This window comes from Rattus rattus, chromosome 2, assembly GCF_011064425.1.
Source record: "Rattus rattus isolate New Zealand chromosome 2, Rrattus_CSIRO_v1, whole genome shotgun sequence".
Taxonomy (NCBI): domain Eukaryota; kingdom Metazoa; phylum Chordata; class Mammalia; order Rodentia; family Muridae; genus Rattus; species Rattus rattus.
In genome coordinates, this window is record NC_046155.1 from 105,962,872 (window position 1) to 105,979,734 (window position 16,863).

Consider the following 16,863-nt stretch of genomic DNA (forward strand, 5'->3'; position numbering starts at 1 on the left):
AGTCAGCTGATGTGGTAAGTTTGTTAAGTTTCCTTATGGTCCATGAGGTTCTCCTTAGTGGAAGACTGTGAAGTGTCTGGGCAGTCAGAACTGACAATGGGTGTTTGGGAGATGGTGAATGTATATCATAGTTTTAGTGAATGGTTGAGATGAACCTAAGGCTTTTAGGTATATTCCTATGATCACAGGCACCTTTATTTATATGGGTTGTGGTCTTAGATGTACTTGATAAAAGTTGGAGCTGCCTTACAAAGCCATTTCAAGATCCACAGTTTACTTCACCTGTAGGAGACGAAAAATTCTCTGATGGCTTTGTGTTGAAGAATGTGCATGTAGACAAATGATCCTACAACATGCATGAAATAAATGCCTGATGCAGAATAAGAGTGCAGACAATGATATATATATATATATATATATATATATATATATATATACACACATACAATGTGTCACTTCAGATGTTCTGCATCCTGTTATTCATCAAAGATTTTTAGAAATGATGGATGCCTACCTCAAACCCTTAAGTCAATATTTCATGCACTTGACTTATTGCTTGCAATGCAATGTGGATATAGGTTGCTATATTGAGGGGTGTTAGATACCTAAAAAGGAGTGAATCTTATATACATAATTTTAGCATCATCATAATGTTTCTTCAGAAAAAAAAACAACAGTTTGAGGTAATATGATCATTATTTACTATTTTGCCTTTCATTTTGAAAATGGCTTTTCAGTTTGATTTAAAGTTAAACTAGAAAGTACTCTTACATCAACCACACTAGTTATCATCAATTAACAAAATTAGTTATTTTTGAATGTCATATATTCTTCTGGGAAACCAAAACCATTTTGCTCTCTTTCAGTGAACAATACAGAAGAATTCCAAAGTACACTATAGCTTGTAGATGCTCTGTAGGGAGGGTCAGCCAGGACTTAATGAGTCACTTTGTTCCACTTATTATTTCTGTATAAAAAACTGAAGGACCTGTCTCTCAAAGGGACAGGTAGCACTAGCCCTAAGGGTTTGGTATGCTTACACAGAGCCTCTTTTCTCTCCCTGCATGCTCAAAGATATCCACCACCAGTCCTGCTACATGGGCATCTTTGGCTAGCAAGAATATTCAATAATTCACCTTGAATTCAGACAGCAAAATTTTATGAAAGTAAATGGATTACACTTTCAAAAAGTTCCTTTCTGAATTCATCGTCACAGCTCTGCTTCTAGATGGTAAGTCCAAGAGTCATGGCTTAAAATGACAAGGATGTTCATTGGTTGAAGAAGGTAAGCAAGAGAGGCCCTTGGTTCTCCCAATACAGCAAACTAGTTGGATTTGTGGACCCAGAAAATATTGGTCAACGGCAGCCACAACTAAGCTTGAGAGCTGAAAATATGAAAAGAGAAGTCTGGAGGGAAAGACTGATACTTAGTTTGGAGTACATGTCTAGTCCTATGTTCTATTTACCACTACTGATGCCTGATGTAATAGGGAGAGAGGATATTAGAGTGGTCAGACCTCCTGATCCATGGTGACAAGAAAAAAAGCCAGTCTAGATGTCAGCAACACAACTGTGTAGTTGGGAGTAAGAGAAGGCCAGCAAGTACACATAAGAATATCTTAGTCCAGACCCAGGCAGACGGGAGATTTTGCTTACTTGGAGTAGTGTAATAGGAAGCTCTGGCATGTGGAAAGGACTCCATCAAACAAATCCCTCACTTCAGGGGTCAGGGAACCCTGTGGAAAAGGAGGCAGATGGATGTAAAAGCCAGAAGGAATGGAGGATACCAAGAAGAAAAAGGCCCTGTAAATCCACACGATCACAGATCATATGAACTCAGAAGCTGAGGCAGTATGCACATAACTTATGTGAGTCTGCATGTGTCTACACCAGGTCCTCTGTGGATACCAATTTAGAGTTTTTATGGGATTCCTGAGTGTTTGAATGAGTGGGTCTCTGAATCTTCTCTTGGGTGTTTTTCGTTGCTGTTTGATTCCAATGTGCCAGTTTTGTTTTTATCTTATCTAATACTCAATATTATACTACTGTATTATTATATTATATTCCCATAGACACCTGTTTGCTGTCTAATGAGAGACATAAATGGAGTAGATCCAGATAGAAGGAGGGATGGGGAGGAACTGGAAGGAGTAGAGGATGTCAGAAAATATTAATTTTCAACACAAGAGGAAAAAAGTTATCTAACATAGCTATGTGAGAAGATACCTCTGTTGATTTGTAGATTCCATTACATTTAATCTCAAAACAGAGCTTCAGTATATTGACAGATAACATCACTGAACAAACACAAAACTTGGAGCCAAAGCGATTGTCAGCTTAAAGTATTTTCAGATTCTAAAGAGAAAGATTTTAAAGGACCCAGCAAGCTTGATAGAGTTAGGATGATTTTCCTTGTCAGAATAGATTAGAATGTTTTTTTTGTTGCTTGTTACCATGGCTCAAGAGCTCTAGCCACTCTAATATCCTCCCTTCTTACTGCATCATTACTCCAAGCTAAGAAATCATGAATATTTACATTAGAAAAAGAAAGCAGTGGAGGTATGCACGCTTTATTCAAGTATTTCAATCGTTTTATGCATAAAACAGTTTGTACCATTGCATATTGACATTAATACAGGCGAAAATAAAGTTTTAACAATAGAGCTAACATGGAGGATTACTATCTGTTATTAGTGTAATTTGAATACAATCAAGTTATATTGTAGAAATGGTACAAGTTATTCTTGAATGGGCTACAGATATTGAACAATGAGTCATTGCTCTTCCCAGTTAACTTATTGGAAAAACTCAGGCTCCTCATCAGTGAAACTAAATGCTTAATATTTCCTTATTACTAAAGGAAAAACAATTGAGTCTTTTAAGGAATTGTTATTTAGTTCTGGAAAGATATTGAATACTGATATTATTGGTTGTAATAAATGTTTAGATTCCCAAGAGCTGCATAAACAAACTTAGCAAAAAATTGTATACTATACATATTGTATTTAGTAAGTATGTGGATATAATCATAGCATCCTCTAGAATGACTCTTGAAAATTATGTAATTGGAAGAAATAATTTAGGCATAATGTTTTTGTACACTATGTAAAGGTTATCCCTGTGTTATTCAAATGTTGATTTCTCTGACATCATACCTTGTTTCAATCTGGACATAGCATTCTAATGCTTATACCAAGAATCCACTGACACAACTTTGTGTGAACAATTCTTCACATTTGTTCTCTGCCTTGTCAATAAATTCTGATCCCCCGTGGTTTGACAGAAAACAGAATAGGGTATAAACTTCCACCAGCCATAGGAAGGAGGGCGAGGGGTGGTAGTAATTGTTCAGTTCTGTCATGAGGATGAAGAGATGAGCGACGAGGAAGGGTCCAAGAGGACAAAATGAGAAGAAAAACATCAGAAGCTCAAAGAGCCAGATCGGTAATAATATGCAAGTATTAATTTGAATCATGGGAGGTAGCCAGATTAGCATTAGAGTTTAATATAAATTATTTAATTGCTCAGATATTGAGGTGCAGCATGAGAAAAATCTTGGTTTCTTTGTGTAGTTATTAGGTGTAGCAAAGGTAAAGAAATATAGCTGCCAGATTAATTCACTGCATACATTTATATTAATATAAACTATTTTATAAGAACTATATGTTATAGGGAGATATATTTTGAGAAATCATGAATGAAGACTACAGTATTCTGGATATTGGGCCCAGGAAGATGACATAGGTTCTATGCAGTATTTCATATCACTGAACATCATGCAGGTATATGCAGTTCCATAAGCACTTTAATCAAGAAAGAATTCCAGAAGTCAATAAAGTATATAGAGAATTTTGGCTCAGTGGTTTTCTTTAATCAGAATTAGGTAGATAAACCTTGACGCTCAAAAGGTAATTGTTTTGAATTATTGTCTTAAAATAACCAAGTAAGCATTGAATTGCTATAATAAATTAACATATTTTTCATGTTAGTATCATGGTGGTTGAGATATTTTTGGGATTTCTATGTGTGGTAGTTAACAGTTATAAAGATTCATATCTGAAAAGAATGCTGATCAGTTATGTTCTACTCATTCAGGGCTTATTATGCTGTTTCAAAAGTTATATGGGTAAGGATTGATAATGTAAACCAAATTCTTATATTCTTATATTTCAACTTTAAACATAGCACAATTAAAATATATCTAAATTGGGCATAGTGGTTAAAATGTACAGAGCCCTGACCACAGTGCTAACAAAAATAGGATGAGGATGTAAATTGAAAAAAAGAAAAGCCAAACTTACCTTAAATAGTCTTGGGCTGTCATATACCCCTTACTAACAATTGATCCCACGTTTTGATGTCTAACATAACATTTTTGTACTATTATATGAAACATTTTGGGATTTACTCACTTCTAAAGCTAGGAATGTAATCAGACAACATTTGAGATCTAAACAGAGATTTTCCCGGTATTGCTATAATCTCCTTACCTGATGTTTCCACCATATACATTTGTAAAGTGACAGATTACAACTTTCTTTTATGTAACTATTAAAATCCTTATAAAACTGTTGTCACAAAGGGTAATGGTAGTTGAAGCAACTTGACTATGTTCCTGGGCTATGATCACTCATATCTGACTCCAGAATATACTAGGTCTATGCCTTAGGGGTGATAGATATGTTTTTGTGTTAACAAACCTGTAAAATTGGGAATTAAATGGCATGTAATTATATCTTATTATATACAGCACAACAAAAAGGTTAGGGAGGCTATCAATTTGAAGAAAGAAGAAGAAAGGTATCACTCAGATATAAAGTATAGGTGGAGTGGTTGAAGAAAAGGATGTTTGATATGGAACAGAGTGTGAGAGGTGTATGTGGGAATATCCATAAATGATGAGTATCATGAGAATAGATTATTTGAGTTTATGGACCTGAAGCATTCTAGAGAGATATTAATAGTGAAACACTGAGTAGTAACTTTAAAGAAAAAGTACATACAAAGAATTCCAAGTGACAGAGACTGCAGCTCATCAGTCTCATTTTCACAGAGGAAAGGGCAAAACCACATTTCCAAGAGAAGGGTATTTATGTGCTGGGCAGAAGAGATAACCACAAATAAGTAGGCGACCAATCAAAGAAATCTATCAGTGTGCAAACTGAGAATATTATAAATATAAATATTTTCATTTCCCTCAACAGGAAAAGTTCACACAAGAGACAGAAGCTGGAAACCACACCACTGTGGCAGAGCTAGTCATCTTGGGACTAACAGAGGACCCTAAGCTGTGTATAGTCTTTTTTGTGATATTTCTAGGAGTATACATCATCACTTTAGTAGGCAATATCAGCATCATCACATTGATAAGAATTTCCTCTCAGCTTCACACACCCATGTATCTATTCCTCAGCCATCTGGCTTTTGTAGATGTTGTATTTTCAAGCTCAGTCTCAGTCATAATGCTTATGGAGCTCCTTGGACATGGGCTGGTCCTACCTGTGGCTACCTGTGCAGCTCAGCTCTGTATTACAGTGTCGTTTGGGTCAGCTGAGTGCTTCCTTCTGGCTGCCATGGCCTATGATCGCTATGTAGCAATCTGTTCACCTCTCCTCTACTCTACACTCATGTCATCTAGAGTCTGCTTTCTATTGTTGGGGGTGTCCTATGTTGGTGGCTGCATGAATGGTTGGACATTTACTGGTTGTGTATTAAGTCTGTCCTTCTGTGAACCAAATCAGATAAATCACTTTTTCTGTGACTTCTCCCCTTTGCTGAAGGTGTCTTGCTCAGATGTCTCCATTATTGGAATCATCCCCTCTATCTCTTCTGGCTCCATTATTGTGGTGACAATTCTTGTCATAGCTGTCTCCTACGTCTACATTCTTATCACCATCCTGAAGATGCGGTCCACTGAGGGCCGCCACAAGGCCTTCTCCACCTGCACCTCCCACCTCACTGCAGTCACTCTGTTTTATGGGACCATTACCTTCATTTATGTGATGCCCAAGTCGAGCTACTCTACTGAACAGAACAAGGTGCTCTCTTTATTCTACACAGTGGTGATTCCTATGCTCAATCCCCTCATTTATAGTCTGAGGAACAGGGATGTAAAGGATGCTCTAAGGAAAGCAATTGTCAGAGTATATTCATAGACTCTCTTGAATTCAAGTAATTTGTCATGATTTTCTTTCCTCATGTCAGACCTAGCATCTATCACATGAGACTATACTGAATGCTTCATATTAAAACCTGTGTCTTTGAATTATTCTTACTTTTATGTATGTATGAATCATTTGCAGGACTACCTCATGTCAGTGAAGTGATAGGAATAATCATTTCTACTACAGAACTTCTGCAAGATAGCAAATCTCATTGCCTTTATCTTATTTATGTAGCAAACAACAATTTGTGCCATCTACACGTCAGACTTTTTAAAAAATTTTATCTTCATTCTATATGAATTTATTTATTTCTCACAACAACACCTAACAAAGTAGTACCTTTATTTAATTTTGTGGAAAAATTGCCTGGGCAAAGACAGGAAGTACACTGCACATATACTCATGAAGATATGCATTGAGTTTATTTCTATTAAAGAGTTGGTTTTTAAAATCCTTCAGTTTCTACATTTAATAATGTATTTATTTGATTAGGTATTATAAATTAACCTATTTGCAGATGAGAAATATGAATCTTGGAGAAGTGAAATAGTTTTTCCAGAGGAGTTTATAGATTCAGCAGTGATTCTTTGCATCATGCACTTAGAGTATACTCCACCACAACCTGAATAATCATGTTAGCACACTTATCCTATAAAGGATATGTTGATAGTTATTCATGCTAAGTTAGTGTATTGAGTCAATCTTTCTAATGAACGGTATGGAAATATAACTTAAGTTATTCACATTAAATAATTAATATGAATCTCAAAAACTATTTTTATTAAATCAGATATTGATATCATAAACATAAGATTTGACTTGAGTTGTAGTCATATTTACATAGATATTTAAGAATAGAGTATTTGAAGTGATATAAACATTAGTATTTACAGAGATACAAGGGGCATTTAAAAATCTTTGTGCTACTGTTAATAGCTGTGGGTATAGCTCAATGAACAAATTAGAACATATAAAAATAGTAGAACTAATATCTCTGAATGAACCTCCCATTCTTCCAGTGGAGAGTATCTACTTTAACTAACATGAATATCATCATAAGACTGGAGATGATGGGTTTTGATAGATTATGGGAACTCTATAAAATACGGAGAAAATTATGATCATGAAAAATAAAGATGAGAATTCAATGTTTTTTCCTTAGAGTAATGGGATTAAAGACACAAGGAGAAAGTGATAATTATCAATTCCAACAAGACAGAAAAACATAATTGTCTATACTATGAAAGTGCATAGGATTCATTTTTTAAGTCTTTAATTTTAATAAACAAGCAAGCAAACAAACAAAAAATGAACTATCTGTGTCTAAGTCTCATTTGAGGGCAAGGAAATCAAAATCTTTAAGTGTGGAGCCACTGACCAGAATACATGATAAAAATTTTATTGAATAAAACTGACTGAATAATTAATTAACTCTATAGCTATTAAAATATAAGATGAAAATATGATATAATGCTATGAAGTAGAAATTTCTAGTTTCTTTGGAGACTCAGTTGTGTTATGTGATGTCTTTCTGGAAACTGGCTTAGGAGAGGCTATTTTGCTGAGTCAGACACATGGGAGGATGTTTTGCTAAGAAAAGGTACAAGTGCTATTTTTCTGGAAGATGCCTGGAAAAGAGCATGGGGTATTTTGCTGGAACAGATGGTTGAGGGGACACATGATGTATGGAAAGGGTACAAGCACAAGCCAACAGTCAGTGGACAACATTATGCCACTGGTTTGCCTTGTCACTCTTTGCTGGTCTTTAATGATGATGCAAGAAATTGGTTTGCCTTGCCTTCTTTCATGATCATTGTTTGTCTCTGACTTCATAGAGAGAAAGGCACCAAAGAACTTCTCATAATATTCTTGCAGCTTCTTGCCACTTCTGCATGGACTCGGGTCAGTTAAAAGACCTTGCTTTTTTTCTGGATCAAACTGCCATTGCTAATTTATGAATGTTGTTTGAGTGAATTGAGATACTGCTGCTGATTCCTGTGAACTGAACTGCTGATATTCTGACAATGAAGATTGGAATCACCCCCAAAGAACTATTTTTAAACAGATCCACATCACTCTTTGCCCTATTAACCTTTCCTTTTCACTACTTCTGGTGGGTGTTGCCTTAGAAGGGCATTTAAGAACCCTTATTAAAATAGGTTCTGAAAAAAAAATCTAAGTCTAAAATGCAAATACTAAATAATTATCAAACTATGGGACTTAGTATAATTTTGATTATTGCATCATTAATTCAACAACATTGATTATTGCCAATATATACTAGGTACTAGTCTAACACATACATGATATAAGTCAATTAATATTTTTCATAATTGATTTCTAAAATTCACGTTACTTCCCAGCGTGGCTGCAATTGGGATGTAATGTGAATTTTAAAAATAGAATAAATTGTGAAAAAATTTAATTGCAGCCACTCTTCCTCCTCTCCTCCCAGTCCCACTTTTCCAAATTCATTTTCCCATTACCCCTCCCCTAATCTGAGAAGAAGGGCAGGCCTCCCTTAGGTGCTACCCCACCCTGGGTCATCCAGTCTCAGAAGACTAAGCACCTCCTCTTCCACTAAGGCTAAACCAGGCAGTCCAGTAGGGGAAGGGGATACAATTGCAGGCAACAAAGTCAGACGCAGCCCCCATTCCAATTGTTAGAGGACCCACATGAAAACCAAGCTGTACGTTTTCTACAAATGAGTGTGTGTGTGTGTGTGTGTGTGTATGTGTGTGTGTACCTAGGTCCAGCCCCTGTTTGTTTTTCGGCTGGTGGTTCAGTATCTGTGAGCCCCCATGGGTCCAGGTTGTTTGACTCTGTAGGTCTTCTTGTGATGTCTTTGACTCCTCAGGCTCCTTTAATCCTACCCCATTATTCCACAAGATAGTCCAATCTCCAACTGACATTTGGCTACGGTTCTCTGCATCTGTTTCCATCTGCTGCTGCATGAAGACTCTCAGGAGACAGTTATGCTAAGTTCTTGTCTGCAAGCATAATGAGGATCATTAATAGTGTGAGGAGTTGGTGCTCTCCTATGGTATGGCTCTCAAGTTGGGCCAGGCATTGGGGATGACTATTCCTCAGTCTCTGGTCCATCTTTTTCACTTAGTATCTGTAGGCTGGACAAATTTTGGGTTGAAAGTTTTGTGAGTGGACTTCCATTGGGAGTCCTGCCTTGCTATAAGAGGTAGGTACTTCAGTCTCTATATCCCTGCTAGTAGTAATATCAGTTAGGGTCACCTTCATAGGCCCCCTGAAACCCAGGTCTCCAGCTAGTCCCAGAGATGTCCTCTACTTATTTCCATCCTATCCCCATCCCTCTCCTGCCCCCAACTCTCACACCTGATTGGCATAACCATATACATACCACCTCCTCTCCCACCCAGTTCCCTCTCTCCATTCATCTCTGATGAGTATTTGTTTCCCCATCTGAGTGAGATTCATACATTCTCCCTTAGGTCCTCCTTTGTATTCAGTTTCTTTGGGTCTGTGGATTATAACATGGTGGTTGTCTTGCGATTTATAGCTAATATCCAATTATAAGTGAGAACATACCATACATGTCTTTCTGGGTTTGTGTTACCTTACTCAGGATATTTTCAAGTACCATCCATTTGCCTGCAAATTTCTTGATGTCCTTGTTTTTAATAGCCGAATAGTATTCCATTGTGTAAATATACCACATTTTCTTTAACTATTCTTCAGTTCAAGGACATCTAGGTTGTTTCCAGTTCCTAGCTACAGTAAATAAAGCAGCCATGAACATAATTTACCAAATGTCCCTCTGGTATAGCAGGGTGTCTTTTGGCCAGGAATAGTATACCTGGGTCTTGAGGTAGACTATTCCCAATTTTTTGAGAAACTTCTAGATAGATTTTCATAGTTGCTGTACAAGTTTTCACTCCCAGTAGCACTGAAGGAGTATTATCCTTGCTCCACATCCTTGCCACCATGTATTGTCCCTTGGGTTTTTGATCTTAGCCATTCTGATGGCTGTAGGATGTGATTCCAGAGTAATTCTGATAGGTCTACCTTTATTATTTGGCTTTCCTCCCTTGGAGTCTTTAATTTTATTTCTTTGTTTTATAGATTTTGTGTTTTGATTATTATGTGGTAGGAGAATTTTCTATTCTGGTTCAATCTAATCAGTGTTCTCCAAGCTTCTTGTATGGTTTTTTTTTTTTTTTTCTTTTTAAGATTTCTTTTTTTTTTATTAACTTGAGTATTTCTTATATACATTTCGAGTGTTATTCCCTTTCCCGGTTTCCGGGCAAACATCCCCTCCCCCCTCCTCTTCCTTATGGGTGTTCCCCTCCCCACCCTCCCCCCCTTACCGCCCTCCCCCCAACAGTCTAGTTCACTGGGGGTTCAGTCTTAGCAGGACCCAGGGCTTCCCCTTCCACTGGTGCTCTTACTAGGATATTCATTGCTACCTATGAGGTTGGAGCCCAGGGTCAGTCCATGTATAGTCTTTAGGTAGTGGCTTAGTCCCTGGAAGCTCTGGTTGGTTGGCATTGTTGTACATATGGGGTCTCGAGTCCCTTCAAGCTCTTCCAGTTCTTTCTCTGATTCCTTCAATGGGGGTCCTATTCTCAGTTCAGTGGTTTGCTGCTGGCATTCGCCTCTGTATTTGCTGTATTCTGGCTGTGTCTCTCAGGAGCGATCTACATCCGGCTCCTGTCGGTCTGCACTTCTTTGCTTCATCCATCTTGTCTAATTGGGTGGCTGTATATGTATGGGCCACATGTGGGGCAGGCTCTGAATGGGTGTTCCTTCTGTCTCTGTTTTAATCTTTGCCTCTCTATTCCCTGCCAAGGGTATTCTTGTTCCCCTTTTAAAGAAGGAGTGAAGCATTCACATTTTGATCATCAGTCTTGAGTTTCATTTGTTCTAGGCATCTAGGGTAATTCAAGCATTTGGGCTAATAGCCACTTATCAATGAGTGCATACCATGTATGTCTTTCTGTGATTGGGTTAGCTCACTCAGGATGATATTTTCCAGTTCCAACCATTTGCCTACGAATTTCATAAAGTCATTGTTTTTGATAGCTGAGTAATATTCCATTGTGTAGATGTACCACATTTTCTGTATCCATTCCTCTATTGAAGGGCATTTGGGTTCTTTCCAGCTTCTGGCTATTATAAATAAGGCTGCAGTGAACATAGTGGAGCACATGTCTTTTTTATATGTTGGGGCATCTTTTGGGTATATGCCCAAGAGAGGTATAGCTGGATCCTCAGGCAGTTCAATGTCCAATTTTCTGAGAAACCTCCAGACTGATTTCCAGAATGGTTGTACCAGTCTGCAACCCCACCAACAATGGAGGAGTTTCCTCTTTCTCCATCCTCGCCAGCATCTGCTGTCACCTGAATTTTTGATCTTAGCCATTCTCACTGGTGTGAGGTGAAATCTCAGGGTTGTTTTGATTTTCATTTCCCTTATGACTAAAGATGTTGAACATTTCTTTAGGTGTTTCTCAGCCATTCGGCATTCCTCAGCTGTGAATTCTTTGTTTAGCTCTGAACCCCATTTTTTAATAGGGTTATTTGTCTCCCTGCGGTCCAACTTCTTGAGTTCTTTGTATATTTTGGATATAAGGCCTCTATCTGTTGTAGGATTGGTAAAGATCTTTTCCCAATCTGTTGGTTGCCGTTTTGTCCTAACCACAGTGTCCTTTGCTTTACAGAAGCTTTGCAGTTTTATGAGATCCCATTTGTCGATTCTTGATCTTAGAGCATAAGCCTCAATGGCAATTTTTAAGTTAATTTTCTTTTGTGGAAGAACATAGGACTAGTGGGTCATTTCCCTTTCTTTGTGAATTTTTGACTATGTTACTAACAATTTCTGGATCCACAGTGGGATCCATGCCAATGAGCTTGTTACCAGGGTTCTAGTAAATAAGGACCATTGCTCTTCTCTGTGTGAATATCTAACTCCAGTACCATGGACTACAGGGTTGGGGTTAAGATGTAGGTTCACATCAACACATGAACACACACAGACACACAGACACACAGACACACACACACACACAGACACAGAGACACACACACACACACACACACACAGAGAGAGAGAGAGAGAGAGAGAGAGAGAGAGAGAGAGAGAGAGAGAGAGCAGATGTGCTGAGTTTGTTGTATTTCCTTAGGGTTCATGGGAGTACTGCTAAGTTTGGGCAGTCAGAAGTGTCAATGAATGTGTAGGCTGTACTAAAAAAATATATCATAGTTTTAGTGAATGGGTGAATTAAAGCTAAGATCTTTAAATTTGTCTTTATGATCAGAAGTACCTTTTATTCATACAGGTTGTGGTCTTAGACTGTGCTTGACAGAAGTTGAAGCCGCCTTACAGAGCCATTTCAAGATCTACAGTGATCCTACATTCACCTGTGGGAAAAGAAAAATTCTCTGGAGGCTTTGTGTTGAAGAATATACATATGGTCAAATGATCCTACAATAGGCATGAAATAATGTCTGAATAAATGTAGAATAAGAAGGCAGAGAATGATATTTATGTATACCACAATAATCACTTTCAGGTTCTCTGCAGTCTCTTATTCTTCAAAGACTCATAGAAATGTTGGATGCTTACATCAAACCCTTAAGACACTGAGAGGAAGGAAGAGTATTTGGGTGAATTGAGTCAAGTATTTAATGTACAGGATGTATTGTCCACAAAGCAATGTGGTTACTCAGGTACTTTAGAAGGCCGAAGTTGCTGTATTGAGCGGTAGGAAGATATAGGTTCAAGATACCTAAAAAATGGTGAATATTATATACAGAATTTTGTCATCATCATAATGCTTCTTCAGGAAAATGAACAATAGCTTGAAATAATATGTTCATTATTTACTATTTTGTCTTTCATTTTGAAAATGGCTTTTAAATTTGACTCAAAGTTTAGCTGAAATGTCCTCTTATATTACCATACTAGTTAGCATTAATTAACAAAGTTTCTTAGTTTTTATGGATGTCCTATATTCTTCTGGGAAACTAAAGCCATTTCATTGGCTTTTGATAAACAAGGAGAAAGATTTTGAAGTACATCATAGCACATCATAGCAGGTAAATGCCCCCTAGGGATGACTAGCCAGGCCTAATGAGTCACTTGGTTCCAGAAATCATACTAAAAACACAAATTAAAAATAAAAGCTCAGAAATCTACAGGCCTGCATCTCAAAGGGACAGATAGAAATAGCCCCAAGGGTTTGCCATGAATGCTAAGAACCTCTTTTCTCTCCTTTCATGCTCAAAGACATCCATCACCATCTTCACGGCATGTGTATCCTTGTCCAGTGAGAGTACTCAGTAGTTCACTTTGTATTCAGCCTCTAATTTTTTATTAAGTTAAATGGAATAAAGTCCCTTTTGGAATTCAGTGTCACAACCCTGTTTCTACATGGTAAGTGGAAGAGCGATGGATTATAATGAAAAGGATATTAATTGGTGGAAGAAGGTAAGCAAGAGAAGCCCTGTGGTGTTCCTGATACAGCTAAACTAGTTGAACCTTGGAACCCAGGAAAGTATTAGTTGATTACAGCCAAATTTTTGACTAATTAGCCATTGCTAAGCTTGAGAACTGAGAATATGAGAAACAAAATCTGCAGGAAGAGCCTGATACTTAAGTTGCAGTAGGTGTCTAGTCCTATGTCCCCTGTTTACTATCAGAAGTGACTGGTGCTATAAGGAGAGAGGATATTAGAGTGGTCAGTGTCTAACCCATGGTTACTAGCAAAACACCAGTCTAGAGATCAGCAACACAAGCGTATAGTTAGGAGTAAGAGAAGGGCAAGTATGGGTCAGTAAGTACACATGAGAGTGACTTAGTCCAGACTTTGACAGGCAGTGGAGACTCCACTTACTTGGAGAAGTTCGATAGAAAATTCTGGCATGTGGAAAGGACAGTTATGCTCTCCAAAACATGGAAGAGTTGCAAGCACCGCCTTTCATTTTTATTTCATTTAATAAATCCCTCCCGTCAGGGTTCAGGGAACCCTGTGGAAGAGCAGGCAGAAAGATGCAAGAGTCTGATGGGATAGAAGACAGTAAGAACACAAGGCCTTCTAAATCCTCATGTTCCTATGAGCTCACAGAGACAGAGACAGCATGGACAGGGCCTGCATGGGTCTGCAAGGTTCTGTACGCATAATATATTGTGGATACCAGTTTAGTGTTTTATGAGATTCTTGAGTGAATAAGTGGGTCTCTGTTTCTTCTCTTCAGCTCTTTCATTGTTTTATTTTTGTTGTTGTAGTTCTATTTCAATGGGTTATTTTTTGTTTTATCTACTATTCTACACTATACTATTATATTAATATATTCCAGTTGACACCTGATATATTTCTAAGGAGATGTAGAAATTTAGTAGATCCAGATGGAAGGAAAGGAGGGGTGGAACTGGGAAGAGGAGAGGAAGGGGTACCAACGATCAGGATGGGCTATACTAGAAAAAATAAATTTTTAATAAAAGGAAAAAGTTATTTATCATAGCTACATGACAAAATACTTCTGTTGGCTTGTAGATTTCATTTCTTTTGATATCCATACAAAGCTGCAGTATATGGACAAATAACATCACTGAACGAACAGAAAACTACTATGTGCAGGTTAATCCATTCGGCAAAGTGCCTTGTCTGACTCCATTCCCTAGGACTCTGAAGCCAGCACAGACAAAAGTATTTTCAGAGATAACCTTGAATAAGTATGAGAACAATCAAAGAAATCCAACAATGTACAAACTGAGAACATTATAAATATAAATATTTTCATTTCCCTCAACAGGAAAAATTCACACAAGAGATGGAGACTGGAAACCACACCACTGTGGCAGAGCTCGTCATCTTGGGACTAACAGAGGACCCTAAGCTGTGTATAGTCTTTTTTGTGATATTTCTAGGAGTATACATTGTCACTTTAGTAGGCAATATCAGCATCATCACATTGATAAGAATCTCCTCCCAGCTGCAAACACCCATGTATCTATTCCTCAGCCATCTGGCTTTTGTAGACATTTTATATTCAACTTCAGTCTCAGTCATAATGCTTATGGAGCTCCTTGGACATGGGCTGGTCCTACCCGTGACTGCCTGTGCAGCTCAGCTCTGTATTACAGTGTCGTTTGGGTCAGCTGAGTGCTTCCTACTGGCTGCCATGGCCTATGATCGCTATGTAGCAATCTGCTCACCTCTCCTCTATTCAACACTCATGTCCTCTAGAGTCTGTTTTCTATTGTTGGGAATGTCCTATGTTGGTGGCTGTACAAATGGTTGGACATTTACTGGTTGTTTGTTAAATCTGTCCTTCTGTGGACCAAATCAAATAGATCACTTTTTCTGTGACTTCTCTCCTTTGCTGAAACTTTCCTGCTCAGATGTCTCCATTATTGGAATCATCCCCTCTATCTCTTCTGGCTCCATTATTGTGGTGACCATTCTTGTCATAGCTGTCTCCTACATCTACATTCTTATCACCATCCTGAAGATGCGGTCCACTGAGGGCCGCCACAAGGCCTTCTCCACCTGCACCTCCCACCTCACTGCAGTCACTCTCTATTATGGGACCATTACCTTCATTTATGTGATGCCCAAGTCGAGCTACTCTACTGAACAGAACAAGGTGCTCTCTGTATTCTACACAGTGGTGATTCCTATGCTCAATCCCCTCATCTATAGCCTGAGAAACAGAGATGTAAAGGAGGCCCTGAGGAAAGCAACTGTCAGAGTTTATACATAGATTCTCTTGAATTCAAGAAATTTGTGGTGATTTCCATACTGAGTATTTATTACATGATACCTAACTGATTGCTTGATATTAAATCCTGTTTAATATCAGACTAAATTTTAATTTCTTTCATGTGAACTCACTTCTTTCTCACAACAACCTAAATACATAGTGTTGTTGTTGTTGTTGCGGTGGTGGTGGTGGTGGTGGTGTGTGTGTGTGTGTGTGTGTATGTGTGTGTGTGTATGTGTATGTGTGTGTGTGTGTGTGTGTAAATTGTCTGAGCAAAGACAGGAGGTAGATTGTCTATGTACTTGTGAATATAAGAATTGATGTCTTTGTTATCTAAGTAATTGGTCTCTAAAAGTCTGTAGTCTCTACATTCAATTCCACAATGAATCAATGAGATTGGGTATTATAAATTACTGCTTATAGACAAGAAAAATGACTCTTGGAGAAATAGGATAGATTTTTACAGAGTAGTGTAGATTCATCAGTGAGCCTTCACATCATGCACTTTCACCACACTCCAGCACAACCTGTATAATGGTGTCAGCACTGCTATTATATAGAGGATGTGTTGAGAGTTATCAATCTTAAGTTATTGTTGAGTCAACCTTTCTAATAAATGTAATGCTAATATTATCTAAGTTATATATCTAGAGAGTAAGAATAAATCTTCAAAAAACCAGATGAATTACCATTTTTTAGTAAATCAGGTCTTGATAACATAGTTACAATATTTGGCTTGAGTTTTAGCCATATTTATATACACACTTAGAAACAGAGTTTTTGAAATGATGTAAACATTAGTACTTGAAGAGTATTAGAAGGGGCATTTAATGATCTCCATGTTACTGTTAATGCTTGTGCAACAGTCTTAGTTCTGTCAGTAAAAATCTATGAACAAATAAGAACTTATAAAATATACTAGATCTATTATCTTGTAATGAACTTCCTATTCTTCCTGTGG

General features: G+C 37.7%; 2 protein-coding genes across 2 annotated transcripts; both read left to right on the plus strand.

Moving 5' to 3' along the window:
* Positions 1-3,405: 3,405 nt before the first annotated feature.
* On the plus strand, positions 3,406-6,155 carry LOC116893198 (olfactory receptor 472). The gene is made up of 2 exons (XM_032895095.1): positions 3,406-3,444; positions 5,205-6,155. The coding sequence occupies exons 1-2, from the start codon at positions 3,406-3,408 to the stop codon at positions 6,153-6,155; spliced, it is 990 nt and encodes a 329-aa protein (XP_032750986.1).
* An 8,814-nt stretch (positions 6,156-14,969) lies between these two features.
* On the plus strand, positions 14,970-15,902 carry LOC116894182 (olfactory receptor 473). The gene has a single exon (XM_032895899.1). The coding sequence runs from the start codon at positions 14,970-14,972 to the stop codon at positions 15,900-15,902; it is 933 nt and encodes a 310-aa protein (XP_032751790.1).
* Positions 15,903-16,863: the final 961 nt, after the last annotated feature.